General features: G+C 45.7%; 1 protein-coding gene across 1 annotated transcript in view; it reads right to left on the reverse strand.

Annotated features, from left to right (window-relative positions):
- LOC311225271 (neurobeachin-like) overlaps window positions 1-24,573 on the reverse strand; it is a gene marked incomplete at its 5' end in the record, with an annotated part of 544,672 nt that overhangs the window by 132,811 nt on the left and 387,288 nt on the right. Inside the window, 5 exon segments of the mRNA XM_084310493.1 lie at window positions 3,494-3,630; window positions 5,258-5,391; window positions 9,987-10,106; window positions 12,267-12,402; window positions 14,904-15,061. Of these exon segments, the coding sequence (XP_084166619.1) occupies window positions 3,494-3,630; window positions 5,258-5,391; window positions 9,987-10,106; window positions 12,267-12,402; window positions 14,904-15,061 (685 nt within the window).

The following is a 24,573-nucleotide window of genomic DNA, read 5'->3' on the forward strand; positions in this document are numbered from 1 at the left end:
GAGGAGAGACAGAGGATATGAGAGACAGAGGAGAGGAGAGACAGAGGAGAGACAGAGGAGAGACAGGGGAGAGGAGAGACAGGGGAGAGGAGAGACAGGGGAGATGAGAGACAGAGGAGATAATATGAGAGACAGGAGATGAGAGACAGAGGAGAGGAGAGACAGAGGAGAGACAGAGGAGAGGAGAGGAGAGACAGAGAAAACCCTCCATCCCATCGTCAACTTGACCGGGGCCATTACAGCTACTACTGATTAGAACATCTCTATGAACTGAAATAGCGCTGTAGTCCTGCGTGTTCTAATCCAGAACCGTGCTGTTTGCTGCGGTCAAACCCGCTTCTCTCCTTTCTGTCTGGCTGCGTCCTACACGGTCAGAGGCTGAAGGGGTTAAGCGTGTCCGCTGGAGGAGCAGCGGGGCCGCGGCTGTCCGTCTCCGGTCTTGTTTGCGGGGGTGATACTGGACTCAGGCCTGTGTATTTGTCAGCTTGGCCGGTTCGCTGACAGACTTTGAGTGAAGGGATCAGAGACTTATTCACACTTGTCAAGTCTCCCCTGCCTGACCCCCCCCCCCCTCCCTTCTACTCCCCTCGCTGTGTTTGTGTAGCAACGATCCACATGTGAGAGCGGCTTTTGTGCACGCGTGTGTATGTCCAGGGTTTCCCATTAATTACCTAGACTGTGGCGGTCTAATTAGTCCCGCCACAGTTGTATAATGAACAAAAAAGAAAATATGTAAATAATCTTTTATTATTTTTTTATTATTATTATTAATTTTTTTTTATACAATTTTTTTTAAATATAAAGTTTGCCAATAGGGATGTATCAGTAGTATTGGCAGTGGTAGTAGTCGTAATAGTAATCCACCATATTTTTTTATTTTCTAAAAAATAAACCAGTTCAACACAGGTAACCACTTTTGCTTAATTTCTTTGATGGCTCAAATGTATGCTCTAGTCCAGTGGTTTCCAAACCTCTCCCCGAGACACCCCAGCCGTTCCATGTATTTGTTAAATTCCACCACCAGCACACCTGATCCAACTAATAAAGGGCTAGTTAAGTTGAATCAGGTGTGCTGATGGTGGAATTTAACAAATACATTGAACGGCTGGGGGGCTTCGAGGAGAGGATTGGGAAGCACTAGTCTAGTCGATTTTGTGTTTTGAGCACAAAGTTCATCATAGATCTAGCCTCTTTATTTTGCTCTCAAAGTGCACAAGATTGATGCATTTAACTTTAAAATGTACACACAAAAAAAAGGTTCCGGGGGGGACCCCCCGAGAGGGTCGGAGGTTCACCCCCCATAGTCTCTGAAAATCCTGTGGGTACTGATGTACTGTACATGCCTGTGTGTGTGGATGTGTGTTTGGTGCATGTGGGGGGGGGGGGTATGTTTGTAAAACATGGATGAGTAGAATGATGAAAATAGTAATATGTTTTAGACATGGATATACAGAGACCCTAGATGTCTTTTTAATACCATAGAACGTAGTAAAGAACAGACGATGATACACAATTAAACCATATTTTGTCTTTTTAATGCTCTCAAAGGAATTAGAACCTTCCCCTCACTTTGTCAGGTAATGTTGATTCCTTTAAAGAAAAAGAAAAAAAAACACAAATGTCGAGTAAAGTTTATAATCTGTGGGATCTCCTCTCACTCACCACCAGCTGTTGTAATGTTCCCTCCACTGGACGGCTGCTCTACCAGGGAACCCAGGGTTTGCTCAGAACTTGGTAGAGCAGCGTTCTCCTATTTTGCGCACTGGTCATTGAGTAACCTTCAGAACACACTACTACAGCTTAATGGTTTTGTCTACGTGGCAGAGTTGAACTCTGGTAAAAGAAAATGTAAATAATAAACCCAGTGTAACTGAAGAGTGCAATTGCTATTGATACGATGGATTTTGTATTATGTATCTGTTGTCCCTTGTCTGTTTTTAACATGACAACAAGGCTTTTGCCTGAACTATTCTTTTACTTTTGTTTTTACTTCTATTAATTTTATTATTATTATTATTATTATTATTATTATTATTATTATTATTATTATTATTATTATTATTATTATTATTATTATTATTATTATTATTATTATTATTATTATTATTATTATATTTTTTATCTTCTTCCATTTCATTGGTTGTTTTATTCATTTTTTATTTTTTTTAATTTTTTTGATATTTTTTTCCCCTCCTTTTTCCTCCGTTTTTCTCCCATCCCAATGTTAGTCGTTATGCCAATTCCCAATCCCCTTCCTGGTCGCTGCGCACCTACCCCCTGCGGTCGGTCTGGGAGAGTGGAGGCTATCACATGCTTCCTCTGACACATGTGTAGCCAATCAACCGCTTGTGGAAGGATCACACTACCCCCCTTAGATCCTTTCCTCGCTGAGCAGGCGCCCCGACCGACCTGTAGGAGTCGCTGTTTACAACGACCAGGACCCACCCACCAGCTTTCCCACCCCTAACACTGCCAATTGTGTTAGTATGAACGACCAGCCAAGCTAGTAGCAAATGCAGAGAGCTGGGCTCGAACCCAGCATCTCCTGCACTAGTGGCGAGCGCAATTAATAATTAATTTTATTAATTTTAATTGTTTTATTCATTTAACTTTTTATCTTTATCTCCTGTAGCACTTTTTCACAAATATAAAGTGCGGTACAAATTGAATTTATTATTATTATTATTATGTTCTATATATATTTTTTAATTGTCCTTAATTAGTTTTGAACACACAATTGACACAATGGTCTGTTTTTAATTTAACGTGCATTATTTTATCATTTTCTGTACATTTGTAATGGTCTGCTATCTTGGCTATCTTCTCCCTTGAAAAAAAAAGAGATTGTAATCTCAAAGGATTTCCCAGTTAAATAAAGGCTAAGAAAAAGCATTTGTAGTAAATCTTTCTAAATTCCATCTGCCAGTTTGTCGAAGCCTAAATGAACCAAGCCGAAATACATTTAGCATTTGAATGAAGCAATGAAGTCGATACCCTAACGTTGCCGGTGGCCAATCAGTAGGGGAGGAATTGGCTGCTTTACTGTATGTACTGTACTGTATATGTTTAGGTCAGTGGCCAAGCTGTGTTAAAGATGACTTCTTCCAACCAAAGATAAAAGCGTCCATAAAGCCATGCAAGCACATTCTTTCAGCCCGCTGTAATTCTCTTTGTGGACCTCTGAAATTAATGTAGAAATAGTGTATAGTATGTACTGTAGATCAAAGACCGCAGCTCTGGCATTGAGCAGAGTCAGGAGAGATCGCTTCACTCTGGGCGCACGCTGCAAGGATAGGAACTAAAGAACGTGGCATAGTATAGTAATGTGCGCACACATCGCACACACACACACAGGCACACACACATCGCACACACACAGGCACACACACAGGCACACACACACAGGCACACACACACACACACACACACACACACACACACACACACACACACACACACACACACACACACACACACACACACACACACACACAGAGGTGGTGGCTGTGGTGGTTTTGTGTTCTAGTGGTGCTGAGCCAAAGCCCAGGGCCTTGAGTGGCACCACACACAGGCAGTAGGTCCTTCCGTGAGGTGGGGGGCGCTGGCAGCGCAGTGAGAAGAGCTGGGAACCTTCACACAGCCACCAGGAAATGAGACTCACAGCCCAGAGAGTGGAAGGCTTGGAAAGGGGTCACTCAGCCTCTTTTCCTCTCCACTACCACTGTGCGCAGCGCATTCAGGTGAAGCAAAACCTACCGTTTGACCGCGGCACTTTACACAAAAGGGACACGATTTGTGTACAGCATCGCAACGTATTAACCCTTTCACTGCCACAGGACAGAAGGTTAACCCTTTACTATCACACAACCGACGGTCGCCGTTTTGGTAGTGCGGCAGTGAAAGGGTTAACATGGAACGTTGCGATCGTTCCCTAGCGACAGGGGGGAAGTCAACCTCTGTGCTTCTCGTGCCGTAAAGATTCAAGATTCAAGACTTTTCAAAAGGGAGTGCGTGAACGCAGTTGTGCTTAATTATCAACACACACAGTGTAGCGTGAGGGAAATGAGAGGACAGAACACACATGACACATGACACAAGATGGATGATTGGGAAAACACGTTTAATCAGATTGTCAATAATATTGTCAAGGAGGAAAAGGAGGAAAGTTATGGCAAACTATTGGAGCCCAAATGCGTTATTATTAAAAAAATAATTAGACATGTATTTTCACCTCTAGACATAGCACCAAAAAAAATTATAGGACACTTTCAAAAAATAAAGTGTTTTATGTTGACTAGTTTTAAAGTACAGCAGTCAATCTTTTGTCATAGATTTGGCATATTTAAGGTTTCATATTATGTCTTGATTTGATTTGATCTTTATTTATCTCGAACAACCATAAACACACAAATTTGTAATAACAAAAATGGCTTTAGTTTATTCTAGGGGGGGGGGGGGTGTTGACATAGGTACTCCCTGTTATTTAGCCAGAGTTGTTAACTTGAAAAATGACTTCAGATTAAGCAAGCTGTTCAGAACGAGCCCCCGTTGTGCTGTCACACCAAGGACACAAACGATCAATCATCTTGAATTAATAAATTGGCTGTCCTTTTGGGAGCCAGGAACACTACATACATATTCTAATTCACAGTTTGACATCTTTTTTTCTTAGCCCATCAGGGTTGGGTAATAATTAATTTCAAATGTGGTGTCTTGCTCCACCTACCTAAAATTTAAATAAATAATTAGAATTAGATTTAGACTAGTTTATTCTGAAAAACAACTTAATAAACACGTTCCACAGATACAATTGTATTTTTTATTAAAATAAAGAATATATATAATATATATATACAAAACATGGGACCTTTAACAAAGAACTATAGTACAGCAATACACATGTCAAAACGTATCGTTATGTTATATTCATGAAACAGTGAGGTAGTTGTGCCAAAGTAATCTTCTGTTTAAAATGCTAATGTATGCCAAAATTCTGCATTGCTATTAGTGGTGGTGCTTTTAAAACGTGTGTACAAAACAAAAGAAAAAGCACAAAGGTCATATTTGCCATGTCTAGAGGTAAACACTAATATATCTAATAATAACACATGTTGACCCCAAAAGCTTGCCATAATAAACAAACTCAGTACCGAATGAGCGTTTCTCCGGTCCACACCTGCTATGTGTCCTTCAGTGAGGCAGCCAGTGGACACACACACACCTTTCTTTCTTTAAAAGCTACTATAGACTAGAGCACCTGTACCTTCTATGAGCAACTCCTGCCCATGGCTGCCCAGCAGGGTGCGAGACAGGAAGGGTGCAAAGTCCACAAATATCTCCCTCAACAGCGGCGCCACCTTCTCCAGAGCCCGCTCCAGCTTAGTAGTGATGCTGTCAAAGACAAGATGTACAGAGAGAGAGAGAAAGAGAGAGAGAGGGAGAAATGTAGAGAGAGAGAGAGAGAGAGAGAGAGAGAGAGAGAGAGAGAGAGAGAGAGAGAGAGAGAGAGAGAGAGAGAGAGAGAGAGAGAGAGAGAGAGAGAGAGAGAGAGAGAGGGAGAGAGAGATGGAGAAATATATAGATAGAGAAAAAAAATATATAGAGAGAGGGAGAAATATATATATAGATAGAGAAATATATATATAGAGAGAGAGAGGGGAGAGAGAGGAGATAGATAGATAGATAGATAGATAGATATATAGATAGATAGATAGATAGATAGATAGATAGATAGATAGATAGATAGATAGATAGATAGATGGATAGATGGATAGATGGATAGATGGATAGATGGATAGATGGATAGATGGATAGATGGATGGATGGATGGATGGATGGATAGATAGATAGATAGATAGATAGATAGATAGATAGATAGATAGATAGATAGATAGATAGATAGATAGATAGATAGATAGATAGATAGATAGATAGATAGATAGATAGATAGATAGATAGATAGATAGAAGGGGAGGGAGGGCAGCATCAGTACAGAAACACAGCATTCCACACAGAGACAGAGTGAAGGTGAACCAGAGATAAAGCAGGAACAGTGGCAGACAGACAGAAGTGTCTTCTCCCAGACGCAGGCCCAGCCAGGCCCGGTCGGCCCGTGTGCAGCAGAGGGTGATACCTCAAACAGAGGAGCAAACTACACTGGAGACATCCGGCAAGGCCGTCCTCGACTCGCTGAAGTCGTAGGAATGCAGTTGTAGGATTTAGTCGACTAATTGATTGATTATCAACCGTCAATAGCGCCAATCTGAGAAAGGTATTGCCTGATTTCTACCAGCATGTGACTTGCAACACCAGAGGCGGTAACATCCTAGATCACTGTTACACGCAATTTAAAGGTGGCTACAAGGCTCATTCTGATAGTGGCTTTGGCAAGTCAGATCACGCATCCATTTTCCTTACACCAAAGTACAGACAAAGAATTAAAAGTACTCCCGTAGTCTCGCGAGAGGTGCAGAAATGGGATGTGACGTCAGAGGATACACTAGTGTCAGTGTTTCACAACACAGACTGGATTGTATTCCGCGACACAGATAACATTAATGCCTACACGGAGACAGTGCTGGACTATGTCTGTACTAGGGTGAAAGAAACAATCCCCACTACCAAAATGAAAGTTTACCCAAATCAAAAACCCTGGGTAGACAAATCCGTCCGTGAAGCTCTGAGAGAGCGCACCAAAGCATACAATGACGGCCTAGTGGCAGGCAACATGAACGACCACAAGGTGGCGCAACACAACGTAAGGAGGACAGTGACAGAGGCCAAACGACGCTACAGGGATAAAATTGAACTCCAGTTTGAACAAGCTGACTCTAGAGCTATGTGGCAGGGGCTCAAAACGATGACAGACTACAAAGGCGCCTCCCTCAAACTGAACAGTGACATCTCCTTAGCAAACGACCTCAATACCTTCTATGCGAGGTTTGATGCTGGTAATAACAACACCAGCTCACAAGCCTCGGCAATGGGGGGGGGGGGGTCGGCTGCTGATGGAGGCGCAGTGTTCAGGGTAACAGAGCATGAGGTGAGGCGGACCTTTAAAAAAGTGAATATCAGGAAGGCAGCAGGTCCGGACGGCATCCCCGGCCGCGTCCTAAAAGTCTGTGCCGACCAACTGGCCCCAGTATTCACTGACATATTTAACCTGTCCTTAGAACAGGCTGTCATCCCCACCTGCCTGAAGAAGTCCACTATTATCCCTGTACCCAAAAAATCCAAGCCTGCTTGCCTCAACGACTACCGCCCTGTAGCTCTCACCTCCATAGCCATGAAGTGCTTTGAGAAGCTAGTAAAGGGCTACATCTGCTCCTCCCTCCCCATCAACATGGACCCCCTGCAATTTGCATACCGCCCCAACAGGTCCACGGAGGACGCCATATCCCATGTGCTGCACACAGCAGCATCACACCTGGACAAGAGGCAGGGGAACTATGTGAGAATGCTATTCATCGACTACAGCTCGGCATTCAATACCATAGTCCCCTCCATACTCATAGCCAAGCTCAGGGACCTGGGCTTGGGCTATGACCTCTGCCAGTGGGTCTTGGACTTCCTGACTGGCAGACCCCAGGTGGTGAGAGCAGGCAACTGCACCTCCTCATCCATCACCCTCAACATAGGGGCCCCCCAGGGCTGTGTTCTGAGCCCCCTCCTCTACTCCCTGTACACACACGACTGTGTGGCTCAGCGGAGTAGCAATACAATCGTCAAATTTGCTGACGACACAGTGGTGGTGGGCCTGATCTCTGCCAACGACGAGAGGGCCTACCTGGAAGAGGTCAAGGTCCTGGCGGGATGGTGCCAGGAAAACAGCCTCTCCCTGAACGTCAGCAAAACAAAGGAGATGATTGTGGACTTCAGGAGGTCGGGGGTCGAGGACTACAGCCCCCTCAGCATCGACGGGGCACCGGTTGAGAGAGTCAACAGCTTCAAGTACCTCGGAGCCCACATATCCGAGGACTTGAAATGGACCATACACATTAACAGTGTGGTGAAGAAGGCACGACAACGCCTCTACTTCCTCAGGCGCCTAAGGAAGTTCCAAGTCAGCCAGAAGATCCTTAAGAACTTCTACTCATGTACAATAGAGAGCATCTTGACCGGCAACATCACCTCCTGGTTTGGGAATAGCACTGCAAAAGACCAAAGCAGACTACAAAGAGTGACACGTTCAGCCGAACGCACAATCGGAGGGGGGCTCCCCACCCTCCAGAACATTTACTACAAGCGTTGCAAGGGGAAGGCTAAGAGAATTATTAAGGACTCGAGCCACCCGAACAACTGCCTCTTTGAACTGCTGCCGTCAGGCAAGCGATACAGGAGTCTCAAGGCGAGCACAGAAAGACTCAGAAGTAGCTTCTATCCCCAGGCCATCAGGCTGCTAAACGAACAATGAATGAACACTACACAACAACAACCACCAAACACACATAGCACACACATCCACACGCACACACTCACTTTAAACAAACACACTGTAGCACCCACTACACACACTTTATAGCACACACCCACTTTAAACAAACACACTGTAGCACCCACTCCCCACACTTTATATTTATGGATGAAGGATTGCACTACAACTCGTACACCTTACTGTAAATTGTACCTAAAATTGTACCTCATCCCATTTCTGCTTTGCACTAGATAGTACTGTACATTAGTACACTGCATAGTTGTGTATTGTATATTATATGGTAACTCAGAACATTGTACATATGTCTATACCGAACAACTGTGACCTCATTTTCTTCTTCTAAATTCATGCTATATTATGTTATTATGTTATTGATACTATCTTGTCTAGCACAGTCTCTGGAGCGTAACAGTAAGAAGCATTTTGTATGAAAGTATTCTGTACTTCTGTATGACAACTATTAAAGAACTTGAACTTGACTTGAACTTGTCAATTGAAGACTTGAACTGTCTTCCTGCAGATTAATGCAGTCACGCGAAAGGACCTCTTTACATCTAGAGCTTATTGATAAACTGAAGCAATTTTGCGGTTGTGACGCCAGAGTTCTGCTAATCATTATTCCAGTAAAGACCAATAAATTATTTTTACAATACACACAAAAAACTTGACTAATTATATATATATATATAAAGAAAACTAGTCAACTAAGACCCTAAGACTGATAGTCAAGCAGTTGATTAAGAGGGGGCATCGCTGATATCCGGAAACAGCTGCTGCCATCACTGAAGATGTTTCCCATAACAGCGTTAATGATATTAAAAGGATAGAGGATCTCTCGCCGGTCTTTTGCATTCTTTGTTGTGACGCGTTACCCAGCTTAGTGCGTGGGATCAGAGCCGGTTGACACTGCAGAGGGCTGTTCCTTATCTTCCACATACAGCGGGACGCTGCCTGACTATCTACACAGTAGGTGGTGGAGGCATGCAATGCGTACAACCGAGGCCGCGTACAAGCGAGAGATACTAGACAAGCTGCAGCGGACTGTACATACACTACGCTCCTCTCCATGGGCAGACACACAGCCACACATAATAGGTGACATCAGGGAAAATGAGAAGCCTGATCCCAGTTAAGATGAGCGGTAAGCAGTGGGAGAGAGAGAGAGAGAGAGAGAGAGAGAGAGAGAGAGAGAGAGAGAGAGAGAGAGAGAGAGAGAGAGAGAGAGAGAGAGAGAGAGAGAGAGAGAGAGAGAGAGAGAGAGAGAGAGAGAGAGAGAGGAGGTTTTTGGTCTAGGATCATGTTAGAGGAGGGACCTCTGCCCTGTTGTCCCCTGGGAAAACACAGCAAGGATATAAGGGAGTGGGAGAGAGAGAGAGAGAGAGAGAGAGAGAGAGAGAGAGAGAGAGAGAGAGAGAGAGAGAGAGAGAGAGAAAGATGGAGAGAGATAATAGAAAGTGGGAGAGATACAGACAGACAGCGAGAGATACAGTAGACAGAGAGAGAGAGCAGAGTGCAGGAGGTCTGGTGTGGGGACCAATGGAAGCGTCCTTGCCTATGACACTGGCCTGCACCTCTGGAGGTCCCCTGGAGTCCTGGCAAGGAGCTAAGGGATTTGAGATCGGGAGGGGTCAGTCCCGGCCGCAGTGGACACTGGTCCACTTCGCAAAAGGCACTGCAATACAGAGATTAGCACAGGGAGATAGAAATAACAAGGTTCAGAGTCAACGTGCATGTGTGTGTGTGTGTGTGTGTGTGTGTGTGTGTGTGTGTGTGTGTGTGTGTGTGTGTGTGTGTGTGTGTGTGTGTGTGTGTGTGTGTGTGTGTGCTTCGTGTTATGACATACGGGTGATTCATTTGAGGCTAGAATTATAAGAAGAGGATGGGGTCAGTAGCATCGTTTACCAGCGCCAGACAACGTCCTCCCATCCTCTTCTTCTGATTCTAGATGTTATTGTTTTCATCTTTGACATGGTTCATGTTTGAAAAGTGACTAATAGATGATGTCATTTTTCAGCAGATGGAGGAGCGGGGGCTTGGCCCGCTCGGGGGCGGAGCTTTTTGTCTCCCTGCTCCTAAAATGCAAGGCAGGCATCAGGCAGCGAGATAGCGCCATCATTGACTCCACGGTTACGGTAAGTGATCGGTTACGGTAAGTGATGTCGGTTACTGCTGCCATGGCAACTGATTTGCTATTCCTCTAGCGGGGGACAGGGGGATTGAGAGAGGGAGGGAGGGAGGGAGGGAGGAGGGAGGGAGAGAGAGAGAGAAAGAGTGAGACGGAGACAGAGAGGGGGAAGAGAGAGAGCTACAGCTAGAAAGAAAGGGAGAGCTAGAGGGAGCGAGGAGAGAGAGAGAGAGAGAGAGAGAGAGAGAGAGAGAGAGAGAGAGAGAGAGAGAGAGAGACATACACACACATACAGAGAGAGGATGTAGGGAGAGAGAGAGCGATGCTCTCAGCAGTCAGGAGGACTGCAGGACTGAAGATGTCTGTCACAAACCATTAGGAGGAAGTCGGGGGGGAAAGGCTCAAGGTCGCAACAGGATCGACGCACACAAATACACAGAGGGTATACACACAAATACACCCAAGTTAGACACACAAATACACCCAAGTTAGACACACAAATACACCCAGGTTAGACACGGAGATACACCCAGGTTATACACACAAATACACAGAGGGTATACACACAAATACACAGAGGGTATACACACAAATACACCCAGGTTATACACACAAATACACCCAGGTTATACACACAAATACACCCAAGGTATAGACACAAATACACCCAGGTTAGACACACAAATACACCCAGGGTATACACACAAATACACCCAGGTTAGACACACAAATACACCCAAGTTAGACACACAAATACACCCAGGGTATACACACAAATACACCCAAGTTAGACACACAAATACACCCAAGTTAGACACACAAATACACCCAAGTTAGACACACAAATACACCCAAGTTAGACACACAAATACACCCAGGTTATACACACAAATACACACAGGGTATACACACAAATACACCCATGGTATACACACACATACACCCAGGTTAGACACACAAATACACCCAAGTTAGACACGGAAATACACCCAAGTGAGACACAGAGATACACCCAGGTTATACACACAAATACACCCAGGCTATACACACAAATACACCCAGGTTATACACACAAATACACCCAGGCTATACACACAAATACACCCAGGTTAGACACGGAAATACACCCAAGTTAGACACAGAGATACAACCAGGTTAGACACAGAGATACACCCAGGCTATACACACAAATACACCCAGGCTATACACACAAATACACCCAGGTTATACACACAAATACACCCAAGTTAGACACAGAGATACACCCAGGTTAGACACACAAATACACGTTGATACCCCACGAATTCCATCCACCACAAGAACACGTTCCACACCGCACAGGACATTCTGGTTATACAGTAGATGCGTATGGGCAAAAATAAACGTGTTAAAATGTGTGTGCGGGTATGAACCACAAACACTGAGCGGGGCTTATGAACAGGTGAACACCGACAGTCATAATGAAGGCAAAGAGGGAAACAGCATTGCACACACACACACACACACACACACACACACACACACACACACACACACACACACACACACACACACACACACACACACACACACACACACACACACACACCAGAGTACTAGAAAATAGATATGGAACGAGGAAAAAGGGCACGGTTTAACAAGAGGGCACCGGCGCTGTAGGCGGCTAGCGGTGAACTCCGAGCCCTAGATACTGTATATATGCCGTACCTCATGTTCTCCACGGTGTCCTCCGGCATCGGCGCCACCGTCTGCACGGCCGGCAGGTTCTTGCTGGTGGCTCCGTTCACAAAGTTGGAGGAAGAGGAGGCGGAGGAGGAGGAGGCGGCGGCCGCGTCCGTGGCGCCTGCGGGAAGGAGCGACAGACCAGCGCGTCACGGCAATGCGGCGCGAGAAGGCGATTCCACAACCTCTCGTTTGAGTCTGCGCCTCTCGTTTTATATTGTCAAGATTATCATCTAAGATTGTATAACAGCTACGATCATATTTATTGAATAACTGGTACGGTAGCGTGAAATACATTTGGAATTGATTTTCTTTTCCTAGTCTGAAGACGATTAACAGACCTCTTGACACGAGGACTGGGAGATTGGATGTTTGGACGCACTTTGAAGCTGTGGACTGTGTTTGTTTACATCATGTACAGCTTTTCATCAGGTTCTTCCCTTCAAGAAAGCATATCTATAAACCCATAATGCATATGCTCAAAACTATTCTGGATCGTGGGTTTAAGATATATTTGCAGGGGGGGGCAGGTGGCGCACGGAGATTACGTTCGTCACCAACACCGGGAGACACTAGGATTCGCCTGTTCGAATCCAGCTCCCGGCGTTGCTATCAGCCTGGCTGGCCTCTCACACTGATACAATTGGCTGTATCAGGGGGTGGGAAAGCTGAAGGGTGGGTCCTGGGCGTTGTGGACAGCGACCCCTACAGTTCGGTCGGGGCGCCTGCTCAGCGAGGGTTGGAACTGAGGAGAGATAGTGTGGCCTCCCACACGCTACACTCTCCCCGGTGAGAACCTGCGCGGCCAGGTTGGCCTGCCCCAGGCTGCATGCGTCAGAGGAAAGCATGTGACAGTCTCCGGTCTCCCGGACCAACAGTAGGGGAAAGTACGCAACAACCAGGAAGGGTGGGATGGGAGAAAAAATCGGGAAAAAGGAGGGGAAGAAAGATAAAAAAATATATATATATATATTTGCAGGCGCCTCAGATGAATAGCTACATCAGTCTGTTTTGAACATCTCATTTACCAGCAGGCCATGTCGCTTGGCGTGTGTCAATGTGATACATCACTTGATTCCTGTTTTGAATAACCACTTACTCCAACGTACACTCTTTCTCGGGATTGAAAAACATCCTTCATTTCAAACTAAAACTGACTTATAGTGTTCTTCATCTGAAGGATTAGTTTATACTAGGAAACCTACATTATTGATACACTTTCCTGAATATGTATATTTCTGGTAGTCTCGCCAGCATAGGCTTGCTATACGAAACGACTCTCTCTCTCTCTGGTTATAACCAGATTAACCAGTATGGCTGTCCATCGTGAGAGCTTCTAACCAGAGAACCAGTATGGCTGTCCAACATGAGAGCTTCTAACCAGTACGGCTGTCCATCGTGAGAGCTTTTAACCAGAGAACCAGTGCGGCTGTCCAATGTGAGAGCTTCTAGCCAGAGAACCAGTATGGCTGTCCAACGTGAGAGCTTTTAACCAGTATGGCTGTCCAACGTGAGAGCTTCTAACCAGTATGGCTGTCCAACGTGAGAGCTTCTAACCAGAGAACCAGTACAGCTGTCCAACGTGAGAGCTTCTAACCAGAGAACCAGTACAGCTGTCCAACGTGAGAGCTTCTAACCAGAGAACCAGTACAGCTGTCCAATGTGAGAGCTTCTAACCAGTGCGGCTGTCCATCGTGAGAGCTTCTAACCAGAGAAGCAGTGCGGCTCTCCAACGCGAGAGCTTCTAACCAAAGAAGCGTGAGATCATGGGGTTTTGGTCGAGGGCCCGGTGGCTTTAGCTGAAAGCAGCACACTTTGACTCGGACACGTTGCTCGCATTCCTGCTCAGGGGCTGGGAGAGGGAGAAAAAGAGCGATTTTTTTATTGGAGCACATTAAAAAAAGGTGTTGGGAGCTCCTAATGGTCCTTGGTGTTAAGTGGCTCCTTTCAGAGGCCTGGGCCGCAGGAGCTCTGAGGTGGAACGGGCTCAATGCAAGCAGAGCCCCCGGGGAGGGAGCCGTGTGACAGCAAGGAGGGAGGGAGCGGGTCAAACAATCAATCAGACAGGAGCACACGCTACTTACTACACGGGCATGTTGTGTGTGTGTGTGCGTGTGTGTGGACTACGTCGCATGCTTGAATTCTGTACAGAGTCAATGCAACGTATCCTCTATAATTTATCTTAGGCAGAATAGTATAGTGTTTTTGTCATTTTGATTTGTATGCATAAGGAACACAATCTGAAGGCGGAAAGGTATAGATTGCAACATGGAACGCACAACGTTAATGTGTCTAGACGTCCCGATAGGAAAGTAAAGAGGGCCATCTGGTGGTGACTAGGAGTCACTGCACGGCTACACATTAATCCCTTGAGCCGGCTAAGGGACGGTCCTCTGCTTCTATTCTGGGAATGGCATCAAAGGAAGCGCAGGAACTCCGTACAGGATCATTAAGACAGTACAGTACAGCAATGACTCAGATTAAGCACTCGCAGATTGTGCTGAATGAGAACGCTTTGTACTGTAAATGAAGCCATATTACCGGGCCAAATCTATAATACATGTGTCACGGCATCGCCCTGTGGGTTGCATTAAGGAGAGCCCCGGTGGCGTGCGGCCCTACCGGTCGTGTTGATCATGCTCTTCGGGGTGGCGGAGGCTGCGGCGAAGATGTTGGGGGTGCTGCCGGGCGCCAGGCCAGAGGAGGAGGTGTTGGCGCTGCCCACCGTGTTCACCGCCTGGCTGCCAAGAGGAGGCTTCTTCACTGGTACCATCACACTCCTAGAGAAGCCACACACGCACAGACACACACAGAGACAGAGTCATCAGTCTTCAGTGATATAATGGTAAAATACAATAGTGGATACACTATGGTGTTGGTGAGCAAGATATTTTTAAAAGCCAGTAGAGCCTATATTATTATATATATTGTTATATTATTCAGAATAGCGTTATCTTATTTTCTTAATCACCTCAGGTTTCTGAGTAATACAGTTTATTATATTACACAATGGGCTGACGATGTAAAGTTTCATATCTGCATAAGAAAGTGAGTAAATGCGCTAAATAAACTCAGTTTATCCGTGTTTAGCTGTCTTTCCCCTCAACCCCCTGCTTCTCTGGTTATGCTCCTTTAATGATCAACACCTTGACCTTAAAAGGGGCAGTTCACCCAAAATTAAAAAACAAACAAAACATATTTCCCCACCTTACCCAGAGTAATATCTAATCATCCAGGTCGTTTTGGTGTGATGTCTGCCGTATGGAGCTCCGCCTGTGGCGCTTCTAAGCACCAACAAATGCTTTTGAAAAACTCTAAAGCAATGTCCCTTCTTCCCAGAGACCATGACCTTGTTGCTCAAGATAATCCCCAGCCATTGTTGTCAGCAGTTTCGTGCAGGAACTACTAAGCAAATCACACCAAAAACGGTCTGGATGGATGGATGGATGGATGGATAGCACTCCAGGTAAGGGGAAAATATGTTTTGTTTTATTTTATTTTGGGTGAAATGCCACTTTAACTCTAATGGTCCTCACAGGATACACATTTTCTTTTTAAGGTTTTTTCGATTTGTGTGTGGGGACATTTGAACCTTTCTCTCCCATGTCATGCAAACACTGGTCCGGACGATCAGTATAGATAACAAGTTGACACACAGCGCTTACAGGAAGGTGTGGTTGACAAAATCAGATTTACTAATGTGTGTTCATGAGTGAGGAAATGCAATAAACTATATAAAGTCTAATATGGCTGTAGAGCCACGGAGAGTGGGAACGACGCTCAGCCTCTCTCTCTCTCTCTCTCTCTCTCTCTCCCTCCCTCTCCCTCTCTCTCTCTCTCTCTCTCTCTCTCTCTCTCTCTCTCTCTCCCTCTCTGTCTCCGCTCTCAGACGCTGCCAACGTGAGCATGCCCAGACTTTATTCAAGGCCTGAGGAAAGGTAAACATCCTGCCCTGTAACTCCATCTCTCACCGTATAGCACAGGCATGCTGCACGCACTCACACACGCACGCATGCACGCACACACACAAACAGGGAAACAAACACACACATACATAAATAAAAGTGGTATGTGGAGGCTAAGGTAAATAAACAGGGGACAAGGGCCCAGCCAGCCACCACTTGCAGAGCTACCAACACTTTCCCTTACGTCTGCACCATCCTGCCACCATTGGCCCTCTGCTGCCCTCCGCTCTGCTCTGTCAAACATCTCACACTCTTAATGAGAGATTCTGGAAGGGGGCGTGGCCTGCGACGAACCACGCGGCTACACATGTATGTGTGTGTGCGTGTTCTGGCGCCCATTTCACAGAGCGGCGGGTTTTCGAGGCCTTTTTCAGGAAGGTCACCTCTCCAACATAGACCGGCGCTGTGTTTTATTCAAAGTGTGGGTCGGTAGTGCACACAGGTGGGTCTGCTGGGGAAGGTCAAAATGGTGTCCTTCTGCTGGAAGTATCATGTGAAGCCAAAGCCTTCTCTCAGGTCCGTTGAAAGATAGACATGTTGGATAGAACACTGTAGGCTAATATTGATGCCCTGAAGAAGGCAGACAGCTAGACCGAAACATGTTGGCAGTTTTTTATTGTTCGTTCAAAACATGAACTAAGCAATATATTAAAGCTTTTTTTTTTTTTATCTATGAAGAGTGAACTTCGTTGTTTTTCTACTGTAGGGGCTAATAGTTGGTTTACAAGCTGACAATATATGTTGTCCTATATTATCTTATATTATCTCCAAATCAGGTTTAGGTTGTAGGGATATTTATTCTGACAATGTGGGTCCGTTGAGAAGTAGTTTGAAAACCACTGGACTAGAGCACAGTAAGACAGCACCACACTGGACTAGAGCACAGCAAGACAACACTACACTGGACTAGAGCACAGTAAGACAACACTACACTGGACTAGAGCACAGTAAGACAACACTACACTGGACTAGAGCACAGTAAGACAACACTACACTGGACTAGAGCACAGTAAGACAACACCACACTGGACTAGAGCACAGTAAGACAACACTACACTGGACTAGAGCACAGTAAGACAGCACCACACTGGACTAGAGCACAGTAAGACAGCACCACACTGGACTAGAGCACAGTAAGACAGCACCACACTGGACTAGAGCACAGTAAGACACCACTACACTGGACTAGAGCACAGTAAGACAACACCACACTTAACTAGAGCACAGTAAGACAACACCACACTGGACTAGAGCACAGTAAGACAACACCACACTTAACTAGAGCACAGTAAGACAACACCACACTGGACTAGAGCACAGTAAGACAACACTACACTGGACTAGAGCACAGTAAGACAGCACTACACTGGACTAGAGCACAGTAAGACAGCACCACACTGGACTAGAGCACAGTAAGACAACACCACACTGGACTAGAACACAGTAAGACAACACTACACTGGACTAGAGCACAGTAAGACAACACCACACTTAACTAGAGCACAGTAAGACAGTACCACACTGGACTAGAACACAGTAAGACAACACTACACTGGACTAGAGCACAGTAAGACAACACCACACTTAACTAGAGCACAGTAAGACAACACCACACTGGACTAGAGCACAGTAAGAAAACACCATACTTAACTAGAGCACAGTAAGACAACACCACACTGGACTAGAGCACAGTAAGACAACACTACACTGGACTAGAGCACAGTAAGACAGCACTACACTGGACTAGAGCACAGTAAGACAGCACCACACTGGACTAGAGCACAGTAAGACAGCACCACACTGGACTAGAGCACAACAAGACAACACTACACTGGACTAGAGCACAGTAAGACAACACAACACTGGACTAGAGCACAACAAGACAACACCACACTGGACTAGAGCACAGTAAGACAACACTACACTGGACTAGAGCACAGTAAGACAACACAACACTGGACTAGAGCACAGTAAGACGGCACCACACTGGACTAGAGCACAGTAAGACAACACCACACTGGACTAGAGCACAGTAAGACAACACCACACTGGACTAGAGCACAACAAGACAACACTACACTGGACTAGAGTACAGTAAGACAACACTACACTGGACTAGAGCACAGTAAGACAACACTACACTGGACTAGAGCACAGTAAGACAACACTACACTGGACTAGAGCACAGTAAGACAACACCACACTGGACTAGAACACAGTAAGACAACACCACACTGGACTAGAGCACAGTAAGACAGCACCACACTGGACTAGAGCACAGTAAGACAGCACCACACTGGACTAGAGCACAGTAAGACAACACCACACTGGACTAGATCACAGTAAGACAGCACCACACTGGACTAGAGCACAGTAAGACAACACCACACTGGACTAGAGCACAGTAAGACAACACTACACTGGACTAGAGCACAGTAAGACAACACTACACTGGACTAGAGCACAGTAAGACAACACTACACTGGACTAGAGCACAGTAAGACAACACCACACTGGACTAGAGCACAGTAAGACAACACCACACTGGACTAGAGCACAACAAGACAACACCACACTGGACTAGAGCACAGTAAGACAACACCACACTGGACTAGAGCACAGTAAGACAGCACCACACTGGACTAGAGCACAGTAAGACAACACTACACTGGACTAGAGCACAGTAAGACAGCACCACACTGGACTAGAGCACAACAAGACAACACCACACTGGACTAGAGCACAGTAAGACAACACTACACTGGACTAGAGCACAGTAAGACAACACTACACTGGACTAGAGCACAGTAAGACAGCACCACACTGGACTAGAGCACAGTAAGACAACACCACACTGGACTAGAGCACAGTAAGACAACACCACACTGGACTAGAGTACAGTAAGACAACACCACACTGGACTAGAGCACAGTAAGACAGCACCACACTGGACTAGAGCACAGTAAGACAACACCACACTGGACTAGAGCACAGTAAGACAACACCACACTGGACTAGAGTACAGTAAGACAACACTACACTGGACTAGAGCACAGTAAGACAACACTACACTGGACTAGAGCACAGTAAGACAACACTACACTGGACTAGAGCACAGTAAGACAACACTACACTGGACTAGAGCACAGTAAGACAACACTACACTGGACTAGAGCACAGTAAGACAACACTACACTGGACTAGAGCACAGTAAGACAACACTACACTGGACTAGAGCACAGTAAGACAGCACCACACTGGACTAGAGCACAACAAGACAACACCACACTGGACTAGAGCACAGTAAGACAGCACCACACTGGACTAGAGCACAGTAAGACAACACCACACTGGACTAGAGCACAGTAAGACATCACTACACTGGACTAGAGCACAGTAAGACAACACTACACTGGACTAGAGCACAACAAGACAACACCACACTGGACTAGAGCACAGTAAGACAACACTACACTGGACTAGATCACAGTAAGACAACACCACACTGGACTAGAGCACAGTAAGACAACACTACACTGGACTAGAGCACAGTAAGACAACACTACACTGGACTAGAGCACAGTAAGACAACACCACACTGGACTAGAGCACAGTAAGACAACACTACACTGGACTAGAGCACAGTAAGACAACACTACACTGGACTAGAGCACAGTAAGACAACACTACACTGGACTAGAGCACAGTAAGACAGCACCACACTGGACTAGAGCACAGTAAGACAACACTACACTGGACTAGAGCACAGTAAGACAACACTACACTGGACTAGAGCACAGTAAGACAACACTACACTGGACTAGAGCACAGTAAGACAGCACTACACTGGACTAGAGCACAGTAAGACAACACCACACTGGACTAGAGCACAGTAAGACAACACTACACTGGACTAGAGCACAGTAAGACAACACCACACTGGACTAGAGCACAGTAAGACAACACTACACTGGACTAGAGCACAGTAAGACACCACCACACTGGACTAGAGCACAGTAAGACAACACTACACTGGACTAGAGCACAGTAAGACAACACCACACTGGACTAGAGCACAGTAAGACAACACCACACTGGACTAGAGTACAGTAAGACAACACTACACTGGACTATAGCACAACAAGACAACACCACACTGGACTAGAGCACAGTAAGACAGCACCACACTGGACTAGAGCACAGTAAGACAACACCACACTGGACTAGAGCACAGTAAGACAGCACCACACTGGACTAGAGCACAGTAAGACAGCACCACACTGGACTAGAGCACAGTAAGACAACACCACACTGGACTAGAGCACAGTAAGACAGCACCACACTGGACTAGAGCACAGTAAGACAACACCACACTGGACCAGAGCACAGTAAGACAGCACCACACTGGACTAGAGCACAGTAAGACAGCACCACACTGGACTAGAGCACAGTAAGACAACACCACACTGGACCAGAGCACAGTAAGACAGCACCACACTGGACTAGAGCACAGTAAGACAGCACTACACTGGACTAGAGCACAGTAAGACAACACCACACTGGACTAGAGCACAGTAAGACAGCACCACACTGGACTAGAGCACAGTAAGACAGCACCACACTGGACTAGAGCACAGTAAGACAGCACCACACTGGACTAGAGCAGGGGTTCCCAAACTTTTCAGGCCAGGGCCCAGAAAATAAGGCGTCAGAGAGCCGCGGCCCAATGCACATCGTCTGGCTTTTTTTTTTTTTTTTTTTTTGCCAGGCGACCGATTTTTTAAGCCAAATATCACTTCAATCCTATTAAGTTAGTTCAAGTTAGTTATTCATTTATATGTGCTATTTATGAGAGGGCTAACTTGTTGCAAAATAATAATGATAATAATAATAGCCTCATTAAAATACTATTGTTGCTTCGGTTGTTTTCAGCGTTTTATGTGCATAATCTGTTATTTAGTTTGAAATGTTCGTTGAAATAAGTAGATTTTTCATTTTTGTTTATTTATTAAGTTAATATAAAACCATATAGTCACATTTTAGAATACAATAGAATATAATTTTAGAATACAACTAGAAACACTGTCCTGGCCTGCTTCTAAGTTCAGTGGCCTGACAAAAAAAAATTATTAAAAAATAAAAAATAAAAAATAAAAAAAATATTTTTTTTTTATTTTTTTTTATTTTTTTTAAATCATCTCGCGGCCCACCCGTGGCTGCTCGCGGCCCACCTTTGGGTCGCGACCCCGACTTTGGGAACCACTGGACTAGAGCACAGTAAGACAGCACCACACTGGACTAGAGCACAGTAAGACAACACAACACTGGACTAGAGCACAGTAAGACAACACCACACTGGACTAGAGCACAGTAAGACAACACTACACTGGACTAGAGCACAGTAAGACAGCACCACACTGGACTAGATCACAGTAAGACAACACCACACTGGACTAGAGCACAGTAAGACAACACCACACTGGACTAGAGCACAGTAAGACAACACCACACTGGACTAGAGCACAGTAAGACAGCACTACACTGGACTAGAGCACAGTAAGACAACACCACACTGGACTAGAGTACAGTAATACAGCACCACACTGGACTAGAGCACAGTAAGACAACACCACACTGGACTAGAGCACAGTAAGACAACACTACACTGGACTAGAGCACAACAAGACAACACTACACTGGACTAGAGCACAGTAAGACAACACTACACTGGACTAGAGCACAGTAAGACAACACCACACTGGACTAGAGCACAGTAAGACAGCACTACACTGGACTAGAGCACAGTAAGACAACACCACACTGGACTAGATCACAGTAAGACAGCACCACACTGGACTAGAGCACAGTAAGACAGCACCACACTGGACTAGATCACAGTAAGACAACACCACACTGGACTAGAGCACAGTAAGACAACACTACACTGGACTAGAGTACAGTAAGACAACACCACACTGGACTAGAGTACAGTAAGACAGCACCACACTGGACTAGAGCACAGTAAGACAACACCACACTGGACTAGAGCACAGTAAGACAACACTACACTGGACTAGAGTACAGTAAGACAGCACCACACTGGACTAGAGCACAGTAAGACAACACCACACTGGACTAGAGCACAACAAGACAACACTACACTGGACTAGAGCACAGTAAGACAACACTACACTGGACTAGAGCACAACAAGACAACACTACACTGGACTAGAGCACAACAAGACAACACTACACTGGACTAGAGCACAGTAAGACAACACTACACAGGACTAGAGCACAGTAAGACAACACTACACTGGACTAGAGCACAACAAGACAACACTACACTGGACTAGAGTACAGTAAGACAACACCACACTGGACTAGAGCACAGTAAGACAACACTACACTGGACTAGAGCACAGTAAGACAGCACCACACTGGACTAGAGCACAACAAGACAACACCACACTGGACTAGAGCACAGTAAGACAACACCACACTGGACTAGAGCACAGTAAGACAACACTACACTGGACTAGAGCACAACAAGACAACACCACACTGGACTAGAGCACAGTAAGACAACACCACACTGGACTAGAGCACAGTAAGACAACACCACACTGGACTAGAGCACAACAAGACAACACCACACTGGACTAGAGCACAGTAAGACAACACTACACTGGACTAGAGCACAGTAAGACAACACCACACTGGACTAGAGCACAGTAAGACAACACCACACTGGACTAGAGCACAGTAAGACAACACCACACTGGACTAGAGCACAGTAAGACAGCACCACACTGGACTAGAGCACAGCAAGACAACACCACACTGGACTAGAGCACAGTAAGACAACACTACACTGGACTAGAGCACAGTAAGACAACACCACACTGGACTAGAGCACAGTAAGACAACACCACACTAGACTAGAGCACAGTAAGACAACACCACACTAGACTAGAGCACAGTAAGACAGCACCACACTGGACTAGAGCACAATAAGACAACACTACACTGGACTAGAGCACAGTAAGACAGCACCACACTGGACTAGAGCACAGTAAGACAACACTACACTGGACTAGAGTACAGTAAGACAGCACCACACTGGACTAGAGCACAGTAAGACAACACTACACTGGACTAGAGTACAGTAAGACAGCACCACACTGGACTAGAGCACAGTAAGACAACACTACACTGGACTAGATCACAGTAAGACAACACCACACTGGACTAGAGCACACCAAGACAACACCACACTGGACTAGAGCACAGTAAGACAACACCACACTGGACTAGAGCACAGTAAGACAACACCACACTGGACTAGAGCACAGTAAGACAGCACCACACTGGACTAGAGCACAGTAAGACATCACCACACTGGACTAGAGCACAGCAAGACAACACCACACTGGACTAGAGCACAGTAAGACACCACTACACTGGACTAGAGCACAGTAAGACAGCACCACACTGGACTAGAGCACAGTAAGACAACACCACACTGGACTAGAGCACAGCAAGACAACACCACACTGGACTAGAGCACAGTAAGACAACACTACACTGGACTAGAGCACAGTAAGACAACACCACACTAGACTAGAGCACAGTAAGACAACACCACACTGGACTAGAGCACAGTAAGACAACACCACACTGGACTAGAGCACAGTAAGACAGCACTACACTGGACTAGAGCACAGTAAGACAACACTACACTGGACTAGAGCACAGTAAGACAACACCACACTAGACTAGAGCACAGTAAGACAACACCACACTGGACTAGAGCACAGTAAGACAACACCACACTGGACTAGAGCACAGTAAGACAACACCACACTGGACTAGAGCACAGTAAGACAACACTACACTGGACTAGAGCACAGTAAGACAACACCACACTAGACTAGAGCACAGTAAGACAACACTACACTGGACTAGAGCACAGTAAGACAACACCACACTAGACTAGAGCACAGTAAGACAACACCACACTAGAGCACAGTAAGACAACACCACACTGGACTAGAGCACAGTAAGACAACACTACACTGGACTAGAGCACAGTAAGACAACACCACACTAGACTAGAGCACAGTAAGACAACACCACACTAGACTAGAGCACAGTAAGACAACACCACACTGGACTAGAGCACAGTAAGACAACACTACACTGGACTAGAGCACAGTAAGACAGCACCACACTGGACTGGAGCACAGTAAGACAGCACTACACTGGACTGGAGCACAGCAAACGTTACATGCACATAGTTCTCATTAGTGCTATTCTGTTGTTCT

This window comes from Notolepis coatsorum (assembly GCF_963971535.1).
Source record: "Notolepis coatsorum genome assembly, chromosome: 1".
Taxonomy (NCBI): domain Eukaryota; kingdom Metazoa; phylum Chordata; class Actinopteri; order Aulopiformes; family Paralepididae; genus Notolepis; species Notolepis coatsorum.